The 23,206-nt window shown below is 44.5% G+C and overlaps 1 protein-coding gene across 4 annotated transcripts in view; it reads right to left on the reverse strand.

Moving 5' to 3' along the window:
• trim54 (tripartite motif containing 54) overlaps positions 1-23,206 on the reverse strand; it is a 110,279-nt gene that overhangs the window by 42,481 nt on the left and 44,592 nt on the right. For all 4 annotated transcript variants that reach the window (XM_070885150.1, XM_070885151.1, XM_070885152.1 and 1 more), the window contains exons 5-7: positions 2,693-2,926; positions 2,563-2,585; positions 1,611-1,735 (exon numbers count right to left, since the gene is read on the reverse strand). In XM_070885150.1, the coding sequence (XP_070741251.1) occupies positions 1,611-1,735; positions 2,563-2,585; positions 2,693-2,926 (382 nt within the window). The remainder of the gene's footprint in view (positions 1-1,610; positions 1,736-2,562; positions 2,586-2,692; positions 2,927-23,206) is intronic.

The raw sequence follows: 23,206 nt of genomic DNA on the forward strand, positions 1-23,206 counted from the left end.
GCAATTATGCTTGCACAGTTACAGCTTTGGTTGGTTACAGCTAATACATTAGATATTTTAGGAGCCTCTTCCCCACCAAAGAAATGCCACATCCTCTTAAGGAGAATGTATTAATCAGAATGAATGATTGGTTAACCTTACAGGGTTTTTGTCTTTGCATTTTATATATATCTTTAGTACCTTACTAGATTTCAAATTAATCTAACAAGCATGTACTTGTCATAGCTCACAAGCTGTACCATTTTTATGAAAAAAAAGTGCTGTTACTCTTGCAGAAAAGCGATTCCTCTTTCCAATCAATCTTGGTTGCTGCCCTGAAACTAGCTGAACAAAGAAAGGGAACATCTTTCAACTGCCAGCCACCTGTTTCTCATCTGAAAAATGTGAGTCCAGTAATTAAAAATCAGACTGTTCCTCGGCCACCAATTGGACGCCCAAGGCCCACCTGATTCAATTTTCAGGTAGGCTTGTAAATGGGCAAACAACACACCATCTGTTTTGGGCAGGAGGCTGTTTAAATCTGCAAATCAGGGTCATATACTGGTGTAGGATCTTGATTGTAATTTTGAAATATGAATGGGCGAGGCTCCGCCCATTTGTACCAGATAGTGAGCAGTCTAACCACATGTTCTGAAAGGGACCCACATTTCTTTTAGCTTTTATTTTCGTGGGGCCAAGAGGAGCAGGAGTTCTGTGGCCCACTGCCAACCCATGATCACCCCCTACCCTTGCACAGGATCGACCTGCTAGCCAGCTCAGTGTAGGAGTTGGTTCAATGATGCAGCCCACCATCACTTTCTCAGGGTAGCTAAGGATGGGCAATAAATGTCATCAGCAACACAGATCCCAAATATGAATTTAAAAATTGCTAATGTTGGCTATTAATTCTGTTTCAATCTCAGTTGTAAGACAGTTGATTATTATTAATATGCATTTATTGCTCCACTTATTTTTATTTTAGGTCCCTATTATTTCCGAGCAAAAGGAAGAATAAATGGCTCGTCTCAACTCTCTGCAAATATAGTAGCTCTGTAACTTAGGAGGCATTCGAGAGCGACCTAGGGTGTCTCTGACAAGTCTTTCTTTATAGGAGGAAGCCATTTGCCTTCATTTGAAGCTTCCCAATACCAGACTTGAGAATCAAGTGGGCAATCAAATGCATTCATTCACTGTGATTTGCCGTCAATGGCTGCTAAAACCATGCTAGCTGACAAAAAAAAACTCTTGTGCACCGTTCACTTCTGTGATGATACTTTGAATGTTCCCATTTGTTAAGCTGACTAATGCCAGGAGCTGGAGTAAAAGAGTCACAATTTGATTGTGAAGCTGTGGAATGCTACACAGATTCTTCATTAATAACCTTATAAATGCCTTAAAAAGCAAAAACTTGTTAAACTCACTTTTCACTAATGTTCATTTGTAGAGAGTTGGAATTTTCAGATCAGAACTGAGCATAGGCAAATAGCCTGGTCACACTTTCTAATAGTCTGACATCACTTTTTATTCATACTGTATTTTCAGTAAAATTAAGAGAGAATAAAATATGGTCCCTAATTGTTCTAATAAACAAAAAATATTACTGGAGTAAATTCAAGGTGTTTCTTTAATACCTGTCTGGAAATTTATCCTTTGCAACATCTGTTCGGCTTTTCCGAGATTGACCACAAAATGATCCATGTTTTCATATCCAGGCTCAGTTCTCTCCATCTGGGCAGCTTTTGAAGTTTCGACAATTCTAAGAGTGTCAGTGCATCAATAAAATATTATTACAGATAGCTTGACATGTACATTGAAATCTGAAAATCAATAAGGACAGCAACCTTCATATCAATTTAACTGGAGCCAAAGTAAAGAATTTATCCATTTTATTTAATACAATTTCCACCTAGAGATTTCATGATTGAGTTGAGTTTGAACTGATGGTTGCAATTAAAATTTTACTCACATAGTAGAACATTTCTAGGCTATATTGTGGTTACCATTTAATTGCTTCAATTTCCACATAATGTCAACTTGATATGAAGATGGATGTTAGGAAAATTAAGAAAACCCATTTTAACCCTATTTTTAAATATATAATTATTGTCTTATAGTTTCAAAACCCAACCACATTAACAGCAATTGTGCAGTTTATTTTAGCAAGACAATCTCTATAATCAAGTGGAAAAATGATTCGAATTGATTAGAATTCATATACCATTAGACAGCACACCGGAGGTGTTTTCTTGAAGTAGAACAAATATTTGAGAAATTAACCTTCTAACCTGATTACCTTAGAGCTTGCAAAGCCCTGATCATGCAGATGAATCTCAATCTTTGAATATTTCTTTAGTTATGAATTGATGCCTTATTTTGTAAACTAGCAGAAATACTAATGCAGCACTGTCTGGGATGGGCAGAGAGTACAAGAGAGAAGATTGGGGGTAATGAGAGAAATTGAAAGGTATTTAAGGTGCCTCATTCATGAAAATCAGATATTTTACTCTAATAAACCTTGCTGAACAACTATTACAGCAAAAACAAAAATGTGTTTTCAATTGCATATTCTTAAAATTGACTTACTTTTTAATCAGCTGCTTTATATTCTGTAAACAAAAGAAATGTATAAAATGACCTGCATTGCAAATAAAAACAGAAAAATCCACAACTGTACGATCTTTATAGAAATACAAAGAGCACGCGATATGCAGACCTGCAGGAACACTGCCATCTGGGGTTCCTCCATGGACTGCAGCGCTGTTTCTACCAGCTTGCTAGCTCCCTCCAGGTGATCTCCATGCTGCCTCATCAGAGATCGCACATACTGCACTTTCTCCTCCTGTTCACGAGTAATAGACTGAAGCATTTCTTTTTTCCTCTCTTCTAGAATAGCATACAGAGCATCAAATTTTTCACAAAGGAGTTGTTTTTGGCTTCTGCTGTTGTCCTGCAAACAGATGAAAGTCTGTTTATGGCATGGAAAAAAGGAACAGACTGGTGGAGTCAAAGTACAGACACAAGAGTATTGCAATGTTCAGAACTGGGTTTTAAATCAAAAGCTCCATAAGTTACACTAAATGTTCTGACATGAAGTAGTATTCCCTACCCAAGGGAGGTGGTCACTCCCTGCCCCTCTGCTGCAAGCACATTTGAGGGCAGCTCTTCTCCCTATCCTGATGAGGTCAGTCAAAGGTAGAAACCCATGGGCTGGATTTTCCAGTCCTTTGCGCTCTGGGTCTCGCCCTGGAGTGGCGTGAAATAGGACTGCGGGGTCTACTGCATCCGGTCAGGAGCTTCAGGTCAGGTTTTGCGGCGGTGTGTAGCAGCACCGCCGGGGAGAGCTGCACCGGGTGTGCAACACTTCTCGTTGCAACACTGGCAGTAGTTTTGACTCGAACCTGACCTGTACGCCTGGAATCGCGTCTTGCAATGACCGCCTGGGAAACCAGAGCAGTCCAGCAGTGCCGGTGGCGATGAGAAAGGTAAAGTGCAGAAAAGGTAAGTGCAAGTATTTGTTCTTTTAATTGGTTTAGCGATTTGTGTTGTGGTGGCATGGGCAATGTTTTGGGAATGTTTTTGTGGTATTTTTTAAGGTTTACTCCCACCCCGCCAGGCCTCTCGGACGCACACGGCCCGGCACTTTAGTTCGCGAGGTTCCCATTTTTGGGCCTCTAAGGTTGTACAACGCCTCCCTTCGTGCTGTGCACCCTGGCACAGGGTCCAAATGGTGAAAATTCCTTACTGTAGCACAACCTATTCCCGGCCAGTAACTTTCCTGCCCTGCCTCTGTTTTCGCCCCAGAAACAGGAAAGCCTAAAATCTAGCCCCATGTCTCAAACTGCCATGCAGAGAATACAGTAATGCTTATGGCACAAGGCTTGCAACAGAACCAGGGTCATGACAAAAACATTTGGCTCTAAATTTCAGCAGAGGTTCTCCTGGTCTCCCGCTATAGCTTTGACGGGGAATGGACACCCCAGGGAAATGGCGTCGTTAGCCACTTTCTCTGAGGGTTCTACTGATTTCCTGCCACATTTACAGTGGGAAACCAAAACACCTGGAGAATTTCATGGCCAAAATGTTAGACTATGAATACACGAGACACATTAACAAAGAATATTTGGCTTAAATATTTGGTATTAAAAAGTTATAATTCAGCCTCCCTGATGGCAAATGTTTATGGAGCCAGACAAACCAGGAAAATCCACGTTAGATCCCTAGTCTGTTTCGAGCCAGCTGATTTCAGCATAACAGTGACAGGTGAAGGTATACGAATTGGCCTCAGTGCCCTAAGATTAGGGAAAGAAAAATAATCAGCTTCTGATTGCTAGTCAGCAATTCCTACTAGAGAATACAGAAGTGGACAGGATTGAGTTTAGCTGGGATGCACAGACAGCTGAATAGACCGCCAATACTATCAAGGCTCATACATGAAGAATGCCTTCTGGCCTTTCACCTCCACTACCTAATCTGATGGGATGAAATTCTCCTCTATATGTTGGCTGTAAGAGTGCTGTATGGATTGAGTTTGTTCAATCTTAATCAATTTCTAGTGAGCATGGGCACAAACATGCTCTTTCCCCTAATTCAGCATTAATTGGTACTAGATTGCCAATCTTACTAAACAAGACTACAGAATGACTGCAGTTCGGAATGGAAAAAGTGGCAGCATGGTGCATTAATGGCTACTCGACAGAGGTTGGAGCTGAGGCGCCTTGTTAGGACAGATAAGAGGGCGTTATATTCAACTTCTAACCCACTGACCTGAGAGTGCCCTCTGCTGAGATTGTGTGCTCAGGATGAAATTGTCCCATTCCCTGGCACTAATGTCCTTTATCACAAAATTTCACACAAAAAAGAACAGCCACTTTTGTGAGGTGCTTGTGATCTGCTTTCAAGAGAGGAAAATTTGGAAGAATCACCAATTATAGCTTTTTTTGAAAAAATAAGCATTACATTTATTGGAAATATTATCAAAAAACAGTGAACATCACTCATGGGCCAAATGTCACATTAGGTTCCTTTCTGCCCCTGATCCACGGTTCAGTTCACAGCACAGGTTCAGGATCACCCAATGCATCACAAGTAAACTACCAAACCAAAGTTTGCAATTCTTCAAATACATGTTGCTGGGATATGCAGTGTGCAGCAACACTGCTGTTTACCTTTTGGAACTGGCTTTACACCCATTACAAATTCATAGGATAAAGGCTTCCTTCTCCATCAGTCTTTCAAATGTATGTCAAGATCAAATCTCCATAGCATAATATTTCTAACACAAAGTAAAAATTCAACGCCAATCTCCCTTGATGGGTGAGCTGGTAAATGCAACATCCTGTGTGATTCTGAGACAACAAACCAAGATGATTACAAATTGAATTGCTGATCTTTGCTGAATCATGAATGCGCCTTCATCAAATAGTCTACTAGGTTTACTTATGAAACATTGACGAGGTCACTGGAGTGCTATAAATTCTCGTGGTGCTATACGCTAGCACGAGTCATTGCTTTCATGATAGGAGGGGAGTATTTTAAAACTCAAATTCTCACAGCCAGCTGATTAGAGCCTGTTATGAACCAGCAGTGTCACTGAACTTAGTATGCAACATGAGGTCCCAAAAAGAAAATCAAACCTTTCTTTAAATAATTCTGAAAGTTAAAAGTTCATATGCCATTGCACTCTGTGTAATTACTTGTGTTCACAATTAGGGTTGGAAATTCAGCAACCTTCCACCGCATTTTTCGGCATTATTTCGCCATTTTGGGCAGAAAATGGTGCGACGGGAAATTCTCTGAAGTCTTCTGCCGGCAGTTTTGAAATACCACTGGGGAGCGGACCGCTGGCATGCAAGACTGGAAAAAGCACTTTCGCCCGAGTTTGGCCACAGTGGTGACCCATAGATAGGGTCAAAAAAAAACAGAGGAAAAACTTGTCGGTGCAACCCTTGGAAACGGCAGTCGGTATGAAAAAAAGTTAAAGTTTATTTTTAAATTATTTTGCAGCGATTCACTCGAAGAGGGTCTTGTGAATGTTTTGCGATTTTTTATTTTTTGGAAAAATATTTTGTGTGTTTTCCCTCCTCCCTCGGCCCAACTTGCAGTGGTATCGATCTCGTAGAAAAATTATATCAGCTACTCAACCAAAAAGGCATTAGAATCAAGGCCAATCCACTGCTTTTTCAACATCAACACATATGTACTGTCCAGCAGGAGCCACTAAATAGTAATCAGAATTGGGAATCTGGCAGTGATTTGTTCTCCCTAGTCCAAATGCACTGAGTCCCAAGTGTAGAACCTCGACAACCACCCAGCCAAGATCAGTCAATTCAGCACCAACCAGGAATCAAACCTCAGACCTGATGGTTGGTATTGCCCAGTTACACACTGCCTTTACCAATTGAACCAGTGAGGGAGCTCAAATAACTTTGGGGAGGGGGGGAATCAGTGAACTGCATAGTTTCTGACCCAAGTGTTGTTGTAGTAACTCTGCCACTGGCCTACTAATGGAGTTCATTATGCAAGGCCATAAAGGCCAGATGTGTAATATTACACATAGAATCACCTCAAAGTATCTTTTATGTTGGCCTATACAGATTGCCTAATAAATAAATGGGGTCTATTATTTATGTATCCCAGTTTACCCATAATATTTAAGGCACAAGAAATTAATTGACAAGTGCAGAGGTAATGCAATTCAGTTAAACAGGCTCATAAACTTAAAAGTACAGTACTGTTTTTGCAATGTTTTATTAGACTGTATTAAAATAAAAGATTGTACTCATTTTACTTTTTTAAAAATGTGATTATTTTTCGCTCCAAAGCATATTTCAGATTTATTGGAGCAGACCATTTATTAATGACTTATTTACAAGTACAACATTGGTTATTGGATTTCAAATTCCATGACCTTGACCTAAAACAGAGAAGGTAAAAAAAGGATTGAAATGAGACACTTTTGCAGCTGCTATCCAGTGACCCGGCTGGAAGGTTCAAGTACGGACATCAGGCGAGGTCAAGTACAGTTATGAGGTCCCATGCTTCCTCATGGTAAAATACACTTACTGTCTAGGCCTGTTTATAAAAATTGGACAAGGAGCTTGATGGCTAACTTTACAATCACACCCTTGTAAGAGTAACCAATTTCACGAGTGGAAAGTGATTTAGGATTCTGCTTCACTCAAGCCTTTCTCTGATCACAGGTGAGACTGAAAACTCACCATTAGAAGAATTGTGGGGAAAACCGAGTCATGTTACTCTTGACTTTTGGGGGCTACATTCCTTCTACCAGTCAGATTATATTGGCAATACATTAGACATAGGTTTATCTGGAACACCCTATTCATACGCATACATGAAATATGCTTCATCGTACATTGTGTGTGTTTGTATTTGTGCGTTGGTGCTCTGAAGGAGCCGTAGAGTCCAGAATTTGTATTATCTGACCCACATACATTGTACCTACCAATCAGCACATCATCCATTAAACTGAGCAGTCAGTCTTGTACCCACTGGCAAATATGATGGTGAAATCTATCATGACATCACAATGTCATTTTCCTCCATTGCAACAGTGACTACACTTCAAAAGTACTTTGTTGGCTGTAAAGCGCCTTGGGATGGCCTGAGGTCATGAAAAGGTGCTATATAAATGAAAGTTCTTTCTTTTAATAATGTGTAATAGATTCTGGGGTACAATGTATCTTCAGATGCTATGCTGGAGATTATAAATGCAAATGCAACATGAAGCAACCACAATTAGTTCGAATGGCCAGTAGCATGTCAGAAGCTCTACAGAGATTTAGGCCACGAAATTCAGTTGTGGGTGGTAACAGCCGTGAGGCGGGAGTTCCTGCGCCAGACGCAGAAGTCCCGCCCTGCGACCGATATTCGGGTTACCGCCCCCGAGAGAAATTGCAGCACAAAATATTGTACTGCAATTCCTCTCGGGGGCGGGAACGGGGAGCAAAGCCACTTGAAGTTCATAGCACTATATGGTGTGATACGTAGCGCTGGTGCGTAGACAGGGCCCTCCCCTTCATTAAAGGGGAGGGCCAAGCTGCCGACTCTGCAGGCGGCAAATGATGCCATCCCTGGACCACCGGGGAGCGGGGTGTCGTGGCAACAGGCCAGCCCATAAGTGGAATGCCGGGCTGCAAGATTGTGGGGCGGACACCTTGGTCGACTACTAAGGCGGCCATGATGGGTAAGTTGGACAACTATTTTTTCCTTCTGCACCATCCCTTTAATTATCGCCCCACGAGCGGCTTACAGCCTAGTACGCGCCCTGTGAAGCAGCTTCAGGGGCGCTACCGAATTTTCGTTCCGGGGTGAAAACAGGTCGCTGTGCACAGTGATGATGTCATCATCGCTGGCGCTGTGGTGCGGGACGCTACCGGTTACCACTATCACAGGAATGCCGTGGGAGTTGGTAGCGGCGCCTTAAATGCAAACAATGGAGTATTGCAGGCCATATGTAAAGTTAAAATCCTTTATCCCACTAATTTGCATATATCTCAAGCTGCAGATACCAACAAACCTTGATGTTTTGATTTAGGACTTAACCAGCAATGAAGCAACTGAAGATCAGACTCTTTCAAACCTCCAGGCTCGTAAAATTCTAATGGGACAAAGTAGGAATGATAAATAAAAGCGTTGCCTTTACTTTGTTGCCTGGAAGGTGAATAGCCTTACTTTAGGAAGTCTTCCTTGTTCTTTATGCAGACTACAGATATTCTCTCTATATAGTCACTGTATAGTTGCATAAGATGGAGACTTGTTACCTGATGTATTATCAATAAGGTTTACACTGTGTATATACTATGCTGGCACCACTAGAGGGTGTAACTGGTGGAGACCGGGGTTTCCTGCCCCTGTGGCAGTGGCTGTCCACCAGAGGGCACTGCGTTGGGAGACCTGAGGGTCACCTGCATGGGTATGCAGGGCCCAGTATAAAAGGCTGCCCACCATGCCTGTGCCTCACTCTGGAGTTAGGAATAAAGGACCACGGTCAGTACAGTTTGAGTACAACACATTGCTTCGTGGAGTCATTCATAAGTGCATTACAGGCATAACAACTGGCGATGAGAATACGGACTTTCACGCAATTATGGCAACCTATGGCACACTAAAAGACTTCGCAGAGGGTGATGATTGGGATGCCTTCACGGAAAGGCTCGAGCAATATCTTGTGGCAAACGACCTGGCAGGGGAGACGGGCACATTGGTGGAGGAGCACAATGCTATACTGCTGACCAGTTGTGGGCCCGAGGTCTACCGCCTCGTCAAGGACTCGCTGGCACCCACGAAGACCAAGGATAAGACATACGATGAGCTGACTGAACTAATTCGCGACCAACTAAAAGCAAAACAGAGCATTCTCATGGACAGGCACAGATTCTACACTCACCGCAGACCTGAGGGCCAGGAGATTGCAAAATATGCTGCCGACCTCAGGAGACTTGCGGCACCGTGTGATTTCAGCACGCACCTCAACGATGCATTGCGAGACATCTTCGTTATGGGAATTGACCACGAGGGCCTCCTTCACAAGCTATTATCTGCCGACACCACAGTCAACCTGCAGAAGGCCATCAGCATCAGTCAGGCGTTCATGACCATGATCTGCAGCACCAAGCAAATTATTCATCCTGTGGACTCAAACCCAGCAAGTACTGTACACAGAATGGTGCCTTTCACAGACAAGACTGTAAAACGTGGCTCTACCCAGGGCAGAGAGCACAGCCCTCAGGGTCCACCGAGGGGTGCTAATCGAATAGCACCATGCTGGCATTGCATAGGAAACCATAGGGCTCACCAGTGTCTGTTTGCTGAGTACGTGTGCAAAGCCTGTAACACGAAGGGCCACCTCCAGAGTATTTGTAAAAGAAATACGACTCAACGTCTAGCAGAGGAGTCGGTAGATGACTTTGAATCCAGCGGGGAGTATGATGATTTGGCCAGAGAGGCAGCTCAGCCCCAAGAAGTGGATGGAGTGTATACCTGCACCACCGATTGTCCTCCAGTGAAGATGGAAGTCGAGATAAATGGCGTTCCAGTCTTCATGGAAGTGGAAACAGGAGCGAGCCAGTCAGTGATGAGCCAGGATGCCTTTGAGGGGCTATGGAACGAAAAACAACTCGAGCTGGTTCCAGTACAGGAAAAGATGCACAGCTACACCAAGGAGCCGATCCCAGTCCTTGGTAGTGCGGATGTAAGTGGCGTGGTGCACAAGTTACCTCTGTGGATTGTTGTAGGTGATGGTCCAACGCTACTTGGAAGAAGGTGGATGGGGAAGATCCAGTGGAAATGGGAAGACCTCTTCACTCCAACAATCGATGTCCCCCGTGTTCAGAGGCAAAACCTCACCTTCGCTTGGGCCAGGCACCAGAGAACAGACCAGCGCAGCACCTGAGGCACAGACTGTCCATCACGACTGCATGGCAATGATCCGACCGGAACGACCTAAAAGTACCTTCCCGGCTTCAGTGGCAGGACTCCTGGGGAGGAAAATCGAATTCACAGGCACACCCAGCTTATGTGGCAGAATCACGGGAGAGAAAGATCAAGGCAGTCGACCTCGAGGACAGAGGCAAGATGGCGTCCCTGCTGCTGTGAGGTGCAGCGTGGCTGAAAAAAAGATGGCCGTGGCCATATCACGAGGTGCAACGCTGAGGGACCAACACATGGTGTCTAACAAAGAATTTGATTGGGGTAAAGCCAGCAGGGCTCTCTTAAAGGAGACCTGCAACCAACTGAACTTAGAGACATTGTATGCACTGCAATCAATGTAACAAACCGATTAAGATTGAGAAAATCAAAATGTTGTTGCGAGATGTCAGTACGATTCCCAATGTAAAGAACAAAATGTTGTTGCTCGATGTCGGGAATAGATTGTCCCCAAAAGTAGCAAGCGAGGGAATTCTGGAGGGTAAAGGCGCTGATCCTGATGCCCTGCCCCAGGTGTCCCCACAGGTTATAGGCCAGTGACCTCAGGAGGGTGAAAGCACTGATCCTGATACCCTGCCCCAGGTCTATCCCATGCTGCAGGCACCCAATGGCACCATTCGCCACGGACCTGGAAACGAAAACGGCGCCAATACGCGCAGTCGGCCGCCGTTGCCCCCCACCCGGGCGGAGACGGCACAGCCCCCAGACCCAATCACTACCTCGGCCATGTCCGGGAGAGAAATGTCAGAATCGAGTTCCCCAAACGGGACCTGGAACAGCCAGGTTCCCAACACCGTTAGAGAGTAGGCAGAAGATTCTGCAGCCCTCAAAGGAGGACAGGGAGGCCACACACATCTGTGGCTCTGCCCACCACTAGGCAACAGCAAAGACCCCGAGTCCTGGCTAGGTGAGCGAACGAAGCCCACCTCGCTAGCAGGGGGCACAACGCCGCTATTAGGTGACTAGGACCCCGTCCGGTTGCTCTGGAACCTGCGTCCTAGCATACCTATACTGCTACCTCAGTACTTACCATGACGGAACCATGAATGCAATCTACCCAATCCTGGCGCACGACCGCAAAATGTAACGAATGTAAGTCACTGAACCAAAGTGTCACGATACAAACTGTAACTTCCTTTCTTTGTACTTCCACTGTGTCCGATCCTGTATGTTAATGTAATGGGCCTGCTGCATGATCTCACTGTGGTTGGAGGTGGGGGGAAATGGATGTATGCAGCCATGGACACACACCTGGATCACACCCAGAACCCACTGGAACCTCCAGTGCATCATCGAACCATCCAAACTGGTAACCACTACCCAAAGTTGTGGAAAAAGGACTTGGGAGTTAGCAGGGAGAGAGCCAAGCCAAAACACAGCTAAGGTGCAAGGGCTTTTGGCACTTAAGTCTGGGGAGAGCCAAGCCAGAGCACATAGTGCAAAGGTAATTGGCACAAAGGGACTTGGGGGGGAATAATGCTATATATGCAGACTACAGATATACTCTCTGTATAGTCACATAAGGTGGAGACTTGTTACCTGATGTACTATTAATAAGGTTTACACTGTGTATATACTATGCTGGCACCACTAGAGGGTGTAACTGGTGGAGACCGGGGTTTCCTGCCCCTGTGGCAGAGGCTGTCCACCAGAGGGCACTGCGTTGGGAGACCTGAGGGTCACCTGCATGGGTGTGCAGGGTTTAATATAAAAGGCTGCCCACCATGCTTGTGCCTCACTCTGGAGTTAGGAATAAAGGACCACGGTCACTACAGTTTGAGTACAACACATTGCCTCGTGGAGTCATTCATAAGTAAATTACAGATATAATATTCCTGAAAACAGCTTCCCCATCAAAGAAGTAATAATTGATGCTTCTCTGTGTAGCTAATTTTCAGGAACCTTGGGCTGTTAAACTCCAATTGGTACATCAGTAGACTTGAACTTCAAGGGGCACATTTGGCTTTGTTGCCTTTGGAAAGACAACACAAAAGTAACTCAGCTTGTCAACAAAGAAGGTTGGACCTGTGTGTATCCATTTATAACAATGCAATGCTGATGGCTTGTTGATATCATCATGCCAGCTGGCAATGCTTCACCTATCAGTGCACATTCTGCTTGGAGATAATGCAGCAAATTTTCAGCCAAGATGTGACTATTCAATAGACTACTTTGCATCATTAGGTTCTTGTTTTCTACTCAGGGACTATTGGAAGCAGAATATTCCTCTACATATTTTTTTTTTGATTGCTTTGGATTCCATCCAGAAGGTTTGACTTGAAGGGGGAATAGTATTTCAGGTAACCCTCTGAATTTGTGGTTCTGTGCTATCAAAAAGTTGAACATGAATCTTTCCTCCTCACAGGGGCAGCTCTTTCAAAACTCAGATCATATCTTACATCTGGACTAGGTGAGCTTCTGCTTGAAGTCTGCCTGTTGAGAGATGTTATCTCGGACAAGGCCTCCCTCTATTGGTAATAAACATAGAAACATAGAAAATAGGTGCAGGAGTAGGCCATTCGGCCCTTTGAGCCTGCACCGCCATTCAACAAGATCATGGCTGATCATTCCTTCAGTACCCCTTTCCTGCTTTCTCTCCATACCCCTTGATCCCCTTAACCGTAAGAGCCATATCTAACTCCCTCTTGAATAAATATTCTACTTGTCTATACATAGGGAAACTCCCACAAATACAGCTTGTAGCACTAGTAGATCACAATTTTCCATTTACCCTGCTCTGGTAATTAGGTCCATTTCTGCAACACATACTGCTCTGCATTGCAGAAATGAACCTAATTACCAGAGCAGGGTAAATGGAAATTTATGACTAATGCAGTTTAATTTAGTGGTTTAGTGGTGGTGTAAAGTTGAGAGATTTACATGGCACTTTGTTTCAACCAGTAGACACCCAAGAAAGTCCCTGCCCTTATTGCAAGGAAAACGAATTGATCAGAGATGGGTAAAAATAATGGATCACTTAGAATACAGATTCATAGATCGATCCACTGCATCGTCCTCTTTACCTTGGATTGTCTCTGTATTTCTTTCCGGTACTCTGATTTGTCACTTTGTGTTAAGCACACAACTTGAACACCAATTGTAAGTGTTACAGACACAACACAACAATGTACTACTAACTACATTTACTACTACTACTATTTTGCTTTTGTAATATACTAAGTATATTACACATCCAATGGGATGGTAAACAGATTCTCTATTTCATATCAAAGTATGCAAGTTTGTATAGTTCTAATTCTATAACCAGGTCACCTCAGAATGTTGTTATTCTTCAAGACCAGTGAGTACAATCGACTTGGCACTCAGCAATCCTGACTTTATTTTGAAAATCGGTTCTTCCACTGGCGAAGTTTTCTGCAGTCTTTTATTTCCTTAACTTTGTCTATGTAATCCAAGATCTTCAAATTAGATTTGCAGAGAAACTGTTACAATACGTTGCTCCATCGGTCTGATATAGTAAAAGTCCATGAATGGTGTATAGTCCATGAAAACAAACCTACAACTGGGATTTCTCATGAGCCCCTCCATCCCTTTCTGATTCAGCACTCATCTAGTCATCTCTGCCTGATGTCCTAATTTAACCCTCGCTGACTGGTGCCCGATGCTTACCAGGTTAACCCCAAAGTTATCACCTCACGAGCTGAAGGAAAAGCTGTCCCACTCAGCTCTGCTTTAGCGCAATCCGCCTCTGTCTGTCTTTACCCCTTGATGCTAAACCTAGGTGCTCCTCAGGTTGATTCCAAAGATGTTCCCCTATGCCCTCCAGATGAATCAAAATAATTTAACTTGTTATTTAAAGTGCTATATATAGCAACAGGAAAAGTCAGCCAACAGAGTGGTTTTTGCGAAACAAATTTTTAAAGAAAACAGCAGGCAGCACCAGGAAAATGCACAAGAGTTTAGAATTTGCAGCACACAGGGACAGCTGCGGTGGTAGCACAGTACGAAAAGGTTGAATTTAAAATTCAAAGAGAGATAAATCAGGTTGGGGAAAAAAAGGCATTAATGGCACTGTGGGAAAAATAACTATTTTCTTAATTTTCTCAATATAAAGTCAAATAAAGAAAATTACAGAAAATATATCTAAAAGTTGTTGTAGTTAGTGGGAGGTGCAAAGTATGATGGTTGCAATGCGGGAAGACTGAAGGAAAAGTAATGTTTGCAGCCATTACAGCATTATCCAATAAAAGTAATATAAGCAGGTGTTACAAAAGTGGAGTGACAAAATTGTGAAACAGGAAGTAAGTGTGATAACAAGATTATACATTTCCAACATCTCTTTATGTGCACGCCATCTTTTGTGCTGCAATCATCGTGTGAGGCGGAAGCCACAGGTTTGCAATCTTGTCAGATCACAACAACTAACCTAACATGTGATGCATCAACCTGTAGTATGACCTCTTTTCTTGTGTCAAAATACTCAACACTAGGCCTGGAAGTTTTGAGATCAGTTGCTTTGTTTCTTTGAAAGCTTTAGCAACCTACTCATACACTTATTTTCATTACCTGAATCAGTCTTGAAGCAAATTCAGTGAATCACAGAAAGTTAACATGCAAGTACAGCAAGCAATTAGGAAAGCAAATGGTATATTGGGCTTTATTACAAAAGGATTGGAGTATGAGTATAAAGAAGTCTTACTGCAATTATATAAGACCTTGGAGAGACCACACTTGATGTACTGTGTACAGTTGTGATTTCCTTACCTTAGGAAGCCTAGACTTGCCTTGGAGGGAGTGCAACAAAGGTTCACTCGACTGATTCCTGGGATGAGGGTATTGTCCAATGAGGAGAGATTGAGTAGACTAGGGCTACATTCCCTAGACATTAGAAGAACAAGAGGTGATCTCATTGAAACATACAAAATTCTGACAGGGCTTGGCAGGGTAGCTGCTGAGAGGTTGTTTCTGCTGGCTGGGAGTCTAGAACCAGGGGTCACAGTCTCAGAATAAAGGGTCGGCCATTTCGTAGAGATGAGGAGAAATTTCTTCACTCAAAGGGTTGTGAATCTTAGAAATTCTCTACCCCAGAGGGCTATGGATGCTCAGTTATTGAGCGTATTCAAGGCAGAGATTGATATAATTTTGGATACTGAGGGAACCAAGGGACAGGGGACAGTGTCGGAAGGTGGCGTTAAGGTAGATCTCTATGATCTTACTGAATGGTGGAGCAAGCTCAAAGGGCTGAATTGTCTACTCCTGCTCCTATTTCTCATGTTCTTACCTTCATAATCATCTCAAGTTCCTCTTTTGTCTTTGGCATTTCATATTTTGAATAACTTTGACCTTTACAGAAACTGCTTCAAAACTATTACAGGTTGAACCTCTGTTATCCGCCACCCTCGGGACCTGGCCTATGACAGATAAGGGATTTTGCCGGACGAGGGGTGGTCACGTTAAATTGGATGGTACAGGTACTGAGTAAGGGGATATCTGGGCTGGTTGGCTTGGGGCTGGGAGTGCAGCAGAAAGATTGTGTGGGGGGGGGGGGGCACGGTGGATTGCAGGGTCAGGCCAACGATTGCGGAAGTCGGCAGCGAGGAAGGACTTTGGGCTCAATTTTCCCCAATGCCCTTTTTTGGCGTATTGCTGGAGTACGCCCGTTTTTCTTGGCCTTAACTACTCCAAAAAAATAAGTAGCAAGTTTCCCCATTCTATTTTTTGAATTTGGCACCGCACAGCCTGCCCTGCAGCTTCGGGGGGTGGAGCCTAATGTCTGCGCTGAAAAAAACGATGTCCCTCCCTTCTGCACATCTGCGGGGGAAAAAAAGTATGTTTTTGATGTGATTGCTATGGGCACACATGCCCAGTAGAGCTCCCGGTCTGCATTCGGCCATTTTTAAAGAGCCAGTTGTGTGTGAGAACTTGAATTCTCGTTGGAAAAATCAGAGCTGCAATACAATATGCAATGCGGCTCAAGGAGCAAGAATTTCTTACAGGATGAAGTGGAGGCACTGGTTACTGTAATTGAGGCCAGATGGCATGAGCTGGACACCAGCAGACGTCACATAAAAGTTTCACCAAAAGAAATGAAGAAATGCTGGAACCAAGTTGCAGAAGATTACTGTGCAATGGTGACCACTCCGAGGTCTGGAGGCCAGTGCAAAAAGAAGTGGCAGGATCTTGGTCAAGTAGTTAGTGTAAGTAATATTTTCATTCATTCAATGGAATTGCAATTGTAAATGTGACCAGCTGTATAAGTCTCAAACAGCAGAAATACACCCTCTCTAAAAAGTTATATTTTCATCTTTGCAGAGGAAGGTGGCACACAACAAACGGAAAAGAACTTGAACAGGAGGAGACCCGGAAAATCTGCAGCCACCAACACCCTTGGAAGAAAGGGTCACTTGCTTTGATGGGTCCTGCCTGGAGAAAAGCAACCACCACCGCACAAGCTGGGCCCATACCCGAGGGAGAGGGTAAGTCCTGCAAATTCCACAATCTGACTTTACTAAATGTTAAGTACTGCATGAGCTAGCCATGCTTCGGGTCTGGGGATGTCTCCGTCAGCTACGCTTCAGTTGATGCAACTTGCTATCATTCATCATGGTCCTTCAAATGAGCCTGCTGCCTGCACTGTGTGAGCCTACTCATACCACTCACCCTGCTCCCTCCTCTGCTGCTAACCATTTGTCTGTTTTGTTATATTTTGCAGAACTTGAGGCCAATGCACAAGATGATTCATGTGCAGACGAGCCTGAAGAGAACATCTTCAAATCCCATCTTCCAAACCAAGAGCATGGAGGTTAAGGAGGAGGGGATGGATGAAGCCCTCACTGTTGTACTCACTTTGGAGAAAGTGCAGGTCTCGCCCATAGGTGCCAGCCCCTTTCCTGAGTGGTACGAGTGTTGCTGGGACATTCCATGGTTTCCCACAGTCCAAGGCTGGGGATTCCAGTGGGGTGCAGCGAGCCACACCCATGGGGAGGAGGGGATGGCGAGCTCGACCGCGCTCTCCTGAGGTGCAGGATCTAACAGATGTGGTTCAGATGATGACAGTGAGTGCGGAGAGGATTGACATTACGCGATCACTCCTGGACACCATTAATGGGGTGGGTGATGAAGTATCGGGACTGTCGGGAGAATTAACAACATTCTCACGGGAAATGGGAACACTGTCAGGGCACATGAGGAAGGGAATGTCAGAGTTAGCTGCTGCAATAAGGGAACATGCCCAGACCCTGCGCCCATTGACAGAATCTGATATGTCCTTACTATACAGTATAAATGCACACGAGGCCCATACTTGAGAGAAGGTCACTCTGTGACCAGTTACCTTTATTACCAAGACCTCAAATGATGAAGGTGGAGCTTCCCCTTTTATACCTGAAAGTCCAGGTTAGGAGTGTCTCCCAAAAGTTCACCCCCTTGTGGTCAATGTTCTCAAGGTGTACAATTTAGGTCAGCTTATACATGGGTTACAATGATAGTTGAATACATGACAGAATCAACTGCCACTCCAATCACCAGACCAACCTCTGAAGAGGCCTAAGCCGGGCCTTCCACATTACTGCGTGCCCACACCCCCTCCCCCCCCCCATCCCATCCCCCCTCCCCCCCATCCCATCCCCCTCCTCCTCCCCCCCCATCCCATCCCCCTCCTCCTCCCCCCATCCCATCCCCCTCCCCCCCCCATCCCCCTCCTCCTCCCCCCCCCCCCATCCCATCCCCCTCCTCCCCCCCCATCCCATCCCCCTCCTCCTCCCCCCCCATCCCATCCCCCTCCTCCCCCATCCCATCCCCCTCCTCCTCCCCCCCCATCCCATCCCCCTCCTCCTCCCCCCCCATCCCATCCCCCTCCTCCTCCCCCCCCATCCCATCCCCCTCCTCCTCCCCCCATCCCATCCCCCTCCTCCTCCCCCCCATCCCATCCCCCTCCCCATCCCCCCCCTCCCCCCCATCCCATCCCCCTCCTCTTGTTTGAGACAAGAATATTTTTTATTCAAGTTAAGTACAAACAAATGTTTGTTAAACTTTTGAATAAAATATATTTTACATTATAACTGAATAATTTCCATAATTTGTTCCATTATTAACACAACTTTTTGAAGTAAACAAGAATTATTTCCATTACTTGTTCCATTATTAACACAACACAACATTGCAGAACAGTAAACATGTTCCATTTGGAATAGTTGCCGCTGAGCCTTCAGGCAGCAAAGCGTTCACGGATGAGCTGCTGGCGCAAGGCTCGAGCAATCGTTAAAGGGGCATGACGGCCCCCCCTCCTCCGCCGTTGTGCTCCGGGTTCAGGTAGCTGCATGGCTTCCTTGTCCTCGTCATCTGCATCTTCCTCATCATCAGCCACTCTCACCTCAGGTTGGTCTTCCATTACCAGCTGCTGCTGCCTCATGATGGCTAAGTTATGCAGCATACAACTGTGAACTGACCGACAATCTCAGGTGAGTATTGCAAGTAGCTTCCGGAATGGTCCAGGCATCAGAAATGCTGTTTCAAGATGCCAATGGTCCTCTCTCTTAAGCTGCGCATCGCAACGTGCGACATGTTGTATTCCCGGTCAGCTTCCGTCTGGGTTACACGTAAGGGCGTCATGAGCCAGGTGGCGAGGCCGTACCCTTTGTCTCCCAATCGAGGCCGTACCCTTTGTCTCCCAATAGTCAGCTCTGCCCTTCTGGCTGCTGCTGAATCATAACATGGCTCTCACGTAGGACGAATGCATCATGGGTGCTCCCAGGGTATCTTGCATCAACTGACATGATGCAATGTATGTCATCACACACGAGTTGCACATTAATAGAGTGGAAGCCTTTTCTGTTCCTGTACATGTCGGAATCCTCCAAAAGGTGCTCGTAAGGCGATGTGTGTACAATCAATGCAGCCCTGTACCTTGGGGAAGTCAGCAATCCTGGAGAAGCCCACAGTCCTTTCACGCATTGCCTGGGTGGTCATGGAGAACTTTATGTAGTCATTCCTCCGGGCATATAGTGCAGCAGTCACCTGCTGAATGCAGATATGTGTTGCACGTTGAGAAATGGCGCACACATCCCCAGTTGTGGCCTGGAATGATCCAGATGCATAGAATGAAAGCAGCAGTAACCTTCACTTCAACTGACAAAGCAGTCCTCCTGACGCTTCTAGGTTGCAGGTCTGCTTTTACTAACTCACAGATCTCAGTTACAATCTCTTTGCGGAAACGTAGTCTCCTGACAGTCTGCATCACCCAGGTGCAGGTATGAACTCCTGTTTCGATATACCCGACGTGGGTAAGGCCTCCTGCTTGCTCAGAGGATCCTCATGCGATGACGTCGAGTCAATTGTCTCCTCCGCAGCACCATCATGCAGAAGGCTTGCACAAGGTATGGCATTGTTAGTATTGCCCCCATGATTTAATTGTACCTTTGCAAGAAGCTCAAAATGGCAAGCAGGACAAGGTACTTTGTTCTCTCTCTCCCCCAAGGTTGACGCCCTAGTATGGACCACACGCAGGTCTGAGCATGCACAATGATCAGGAAACCACCCCCCCGCCCCGAGCTTCATTTGATGCATCGCAGCATAGTGTAAGGCTTCTCATGCCTTCAGTTCGCCTTCCACACCCCCCTACCACCAACCTCCCCCCGGTCTTCTTTTCAAGCTGAGCCCCGAGCCCGTGTGTGGGCAAAGGACCGATTCTGCCAGCCAACGCTCCAGCCCTCGAGCCCGGTTTGGAGATGTTCGGTGGCGGCGTGGCACTTAAAAATCAAACAAAAAATTCCATGAAACTTCCATTTTCTGCATTTTAAGTGTGAAAAATTTAAGCTTGATGACGCAAATTTGTGTTCTTGACTCCCTCCAAAACATCGCCTAAAAACAATGGCGTCTTTCTGCGCTAATTTTTTGATGTGCGCTGGTTTTTCTTAAGTGCCCAGGAGGTTTTTTTGGGAGTAGTCACATACTCTGTCCGAGGAGAAATGCAAGTTGGCCAAACTTGCTTAATTGTGAAAAACTGCCGCAGACATCAGGTTACGCCCCCTCTGATGCAAAAAAAACCCTTAAAAAATCGTAACTAACTGAGTTATGCTGGCGCACAATCTTTGTGGAAACTTGGATTTTTAAATTTAGGGCAACAAAAGCATGTGTGCCAAAAAAACGGTGCAAGTCACTGGGGAAAAATTGAGCCCAATAATTTGTTCATGTTGGAGTTCGGTGCATGCGCCAACTAGTGTCAGACGAGGGGTGGTGCCGGATAAGGGAGTCCCGGACAAGGGAAGTTCAACCTGTAATTCTGTGTCTAAAATACACTACTTTTAGAGCTGCAACTTGTGTTTGTCCTTATTGAGCCTCAGGTTCTTCATCCATCATTTCTGAGGTAACACTGTGAAGTTTTTGTTGTGTATATTTTGTATGTCTCCAAACACCACCATTGACTGTCAAATTAGTCAAGGACTTCTTGTTGAAATACTTCCTGCACTGATGAGGTTCCAAATGGCATGCACATAAAATAGTATCAAAAACAACTTGCATTCATACAATCCTTTGATGTAAAATAAGTCCCACGGTTTTTGACCATGGCGATAGTGAATAGTCACCGAGTCACAGGGGATGGGGAGAGGTGAAAGAGAGAGAGAGAGATTAGGAAGGGTGACCAACAACTGAAAAGATGGGTTTTGAGTAGGTTTTATTTTAAAAGGAAGAGAGGAGTGGAGAGGTGGAATGATTTATGAAAGGGAGTGTGGGGGATGTACAAAGCTAAAATGTATAGTGAATGTAGCCACAAATAATTATTGACCAATTTTTACTTTCCTTACTTTTCCTAATGTTTTCCCCACTTTTGCCAGCATCAATCATTTCCAATTCAGTCATAGTGGGGGCAAGATCGTGCCCAAGCTCAATCTAGTCTGCTCTAAGAATGTACCTTAATCATAACCTCAGAACAACACCTCTTTCTTGTGGTAGTATGAGTTTTCCTATATCCATACCAGCTATCCTACGGGAAGATTATCAAATTGTGGGCTGTTTTATGCTGTGAAATCTTGTTCATTAGAATATTAATTGGGATTGCTCAAAATTAATTTCTCTTGTAACCCTTGTCGGCATCAGAGAGATTTTCAACCCATTGATTTGGTCTGAATTAAACACAAAAGATGAATTAGCTAGCCCGCTCAACTATCCAGTCTCTATACCCAACCTCTTAGTCATTGGCTGCTGTCTTCATGATGATTCTTCAATTTCAGGAATTCTCGTCAATTTCTTTGGAAATGTCTTTTGAGTAGTGCCCTAATCAGATCATGGCTGTGACAAAATTCAGCCATTCATCAGCAGTGGTTGTCTCTCCTTTGGAACAGGATTAGTTCATTCAGCCTCTCGAGCCTGTTCCAGAATTCACTTAGATCATGGCTGATCTGTATCTTAACATCATTTTCCTGCATTTGTTCCATATTGCTTGATACCCTCATCCAACAAAAATCTATCGATCTCAGTCTTGAAAATGTCAATTGGCCCATCATCCACAACCTTTTCTGGGAGACAGTTACAGATTTCCATTATCCTTTGTGTGAAAAAGTGCTTCCTGATTTCACTCCTAAATAGCCTGGTTCGAACTAAAAAAATGATGTCCCCTTGTTCCAGATTGCCCCAACAGAGAAAATAGTTTCTCTGTATAAGAACATAAGAAATAGGAGCCTGCTCTGCCATTTAACACAATCATGGCTGATCTGATCATGGACTCAGGTCCACTTCCCCCGCCCGCCAACCATAACCTCTTATTCCCTTATCGGTTAAGAAACTGTCTATCTCTGTCTTAAATTTATTCAATGTCCCAGCTTCCACAGCTCTCTGAGACAGCGAATTCCACAGATTTACAACCCTCAGAGAAGAAATTTCTCCTCATCTTAGTATTAAATGGGCGGCCCCTTATTCTAAGATCATACCCTCTATTTCTAGTCTCCCCTAGCAGTGAAAACATCCTCCCTGCATCCACCTTGTCAAGCCCCCTCATAATCTTATACATTTTGATAAAATCATCTCTCATTCTTCTGAATTCCAATGAGTAGAGGCCCAACCGACTCAACCTTTCCTCATAAGTCAACCCCCTCATCTCCGGAATCAACCTAGTGAACCTTCTCTGAACTGCCTCCAAAGCAAGTATATCCTTTTGAAAATATGGAAACCAAAACTGCACGCAGTATTCCAGATGTGGCCTCACCAATACCCTGTATAACTGTAGCAAGACTTCCCTGCTTTTATACTCCATCCCCTTTGCAATAAAGGCCAAGATTCCATTGGCCTTCCTGATCACTTGCTGTACCTGCATACTAACCTTTTGTGTTTCATGCACAAGTAACCCCCAGGTCCCGTTGTACTGCAGCACTTTGCAATTTTTCTTCTTTTAAATAATAACTTGCTCTTTGATTTTTTTCTGCCAAAGTGCATGACCTCACACTTTCCAACATTATACTCCATCTTCCAAATTTTTGCCCACTCACTTAGCCTGTCTATGTCCTTTTGCAGGTTTTTTGTGTCCTCTTCACACATTGCTTTTTCTCCCATCTTTGTATCATCAGCAAACTTGGCTACATTACACTCGGTCTCTTCTTCCAAGTCATTAATATAGACTGTAAATAGTTGGGGTTCCAGCACTGATCCCTGCAGCACCCCACTAGTTACTGATTCTCGGGTTGGCAATGAACCATTTATCCTGACTCTCTGTTTTCTGTTAGTTAGCCAATCCTCTATCCATACTAATATATTACCCCCAACCCCGTGAACTTTTACCCTATCAAATGCTTTTAACATTTTAAATACCTTGATCAGATCAACCCTCAAC

This window comes from Pristiophorus japonicus, chromosome 7 (genome assembly GCF_044704955.1).
Source record: "Pristiophorus japonicus isolate sPriJap1 chromosome 7, sPriJap1.hap1, whole genome shotgun sequence".
NCBI classification, from domain to species: Eukaryota; Metazoa; Chordata; class Chondrichthyes; family Pristiophoridae; genus Pristiophorus; species Pristiophorus japonicus.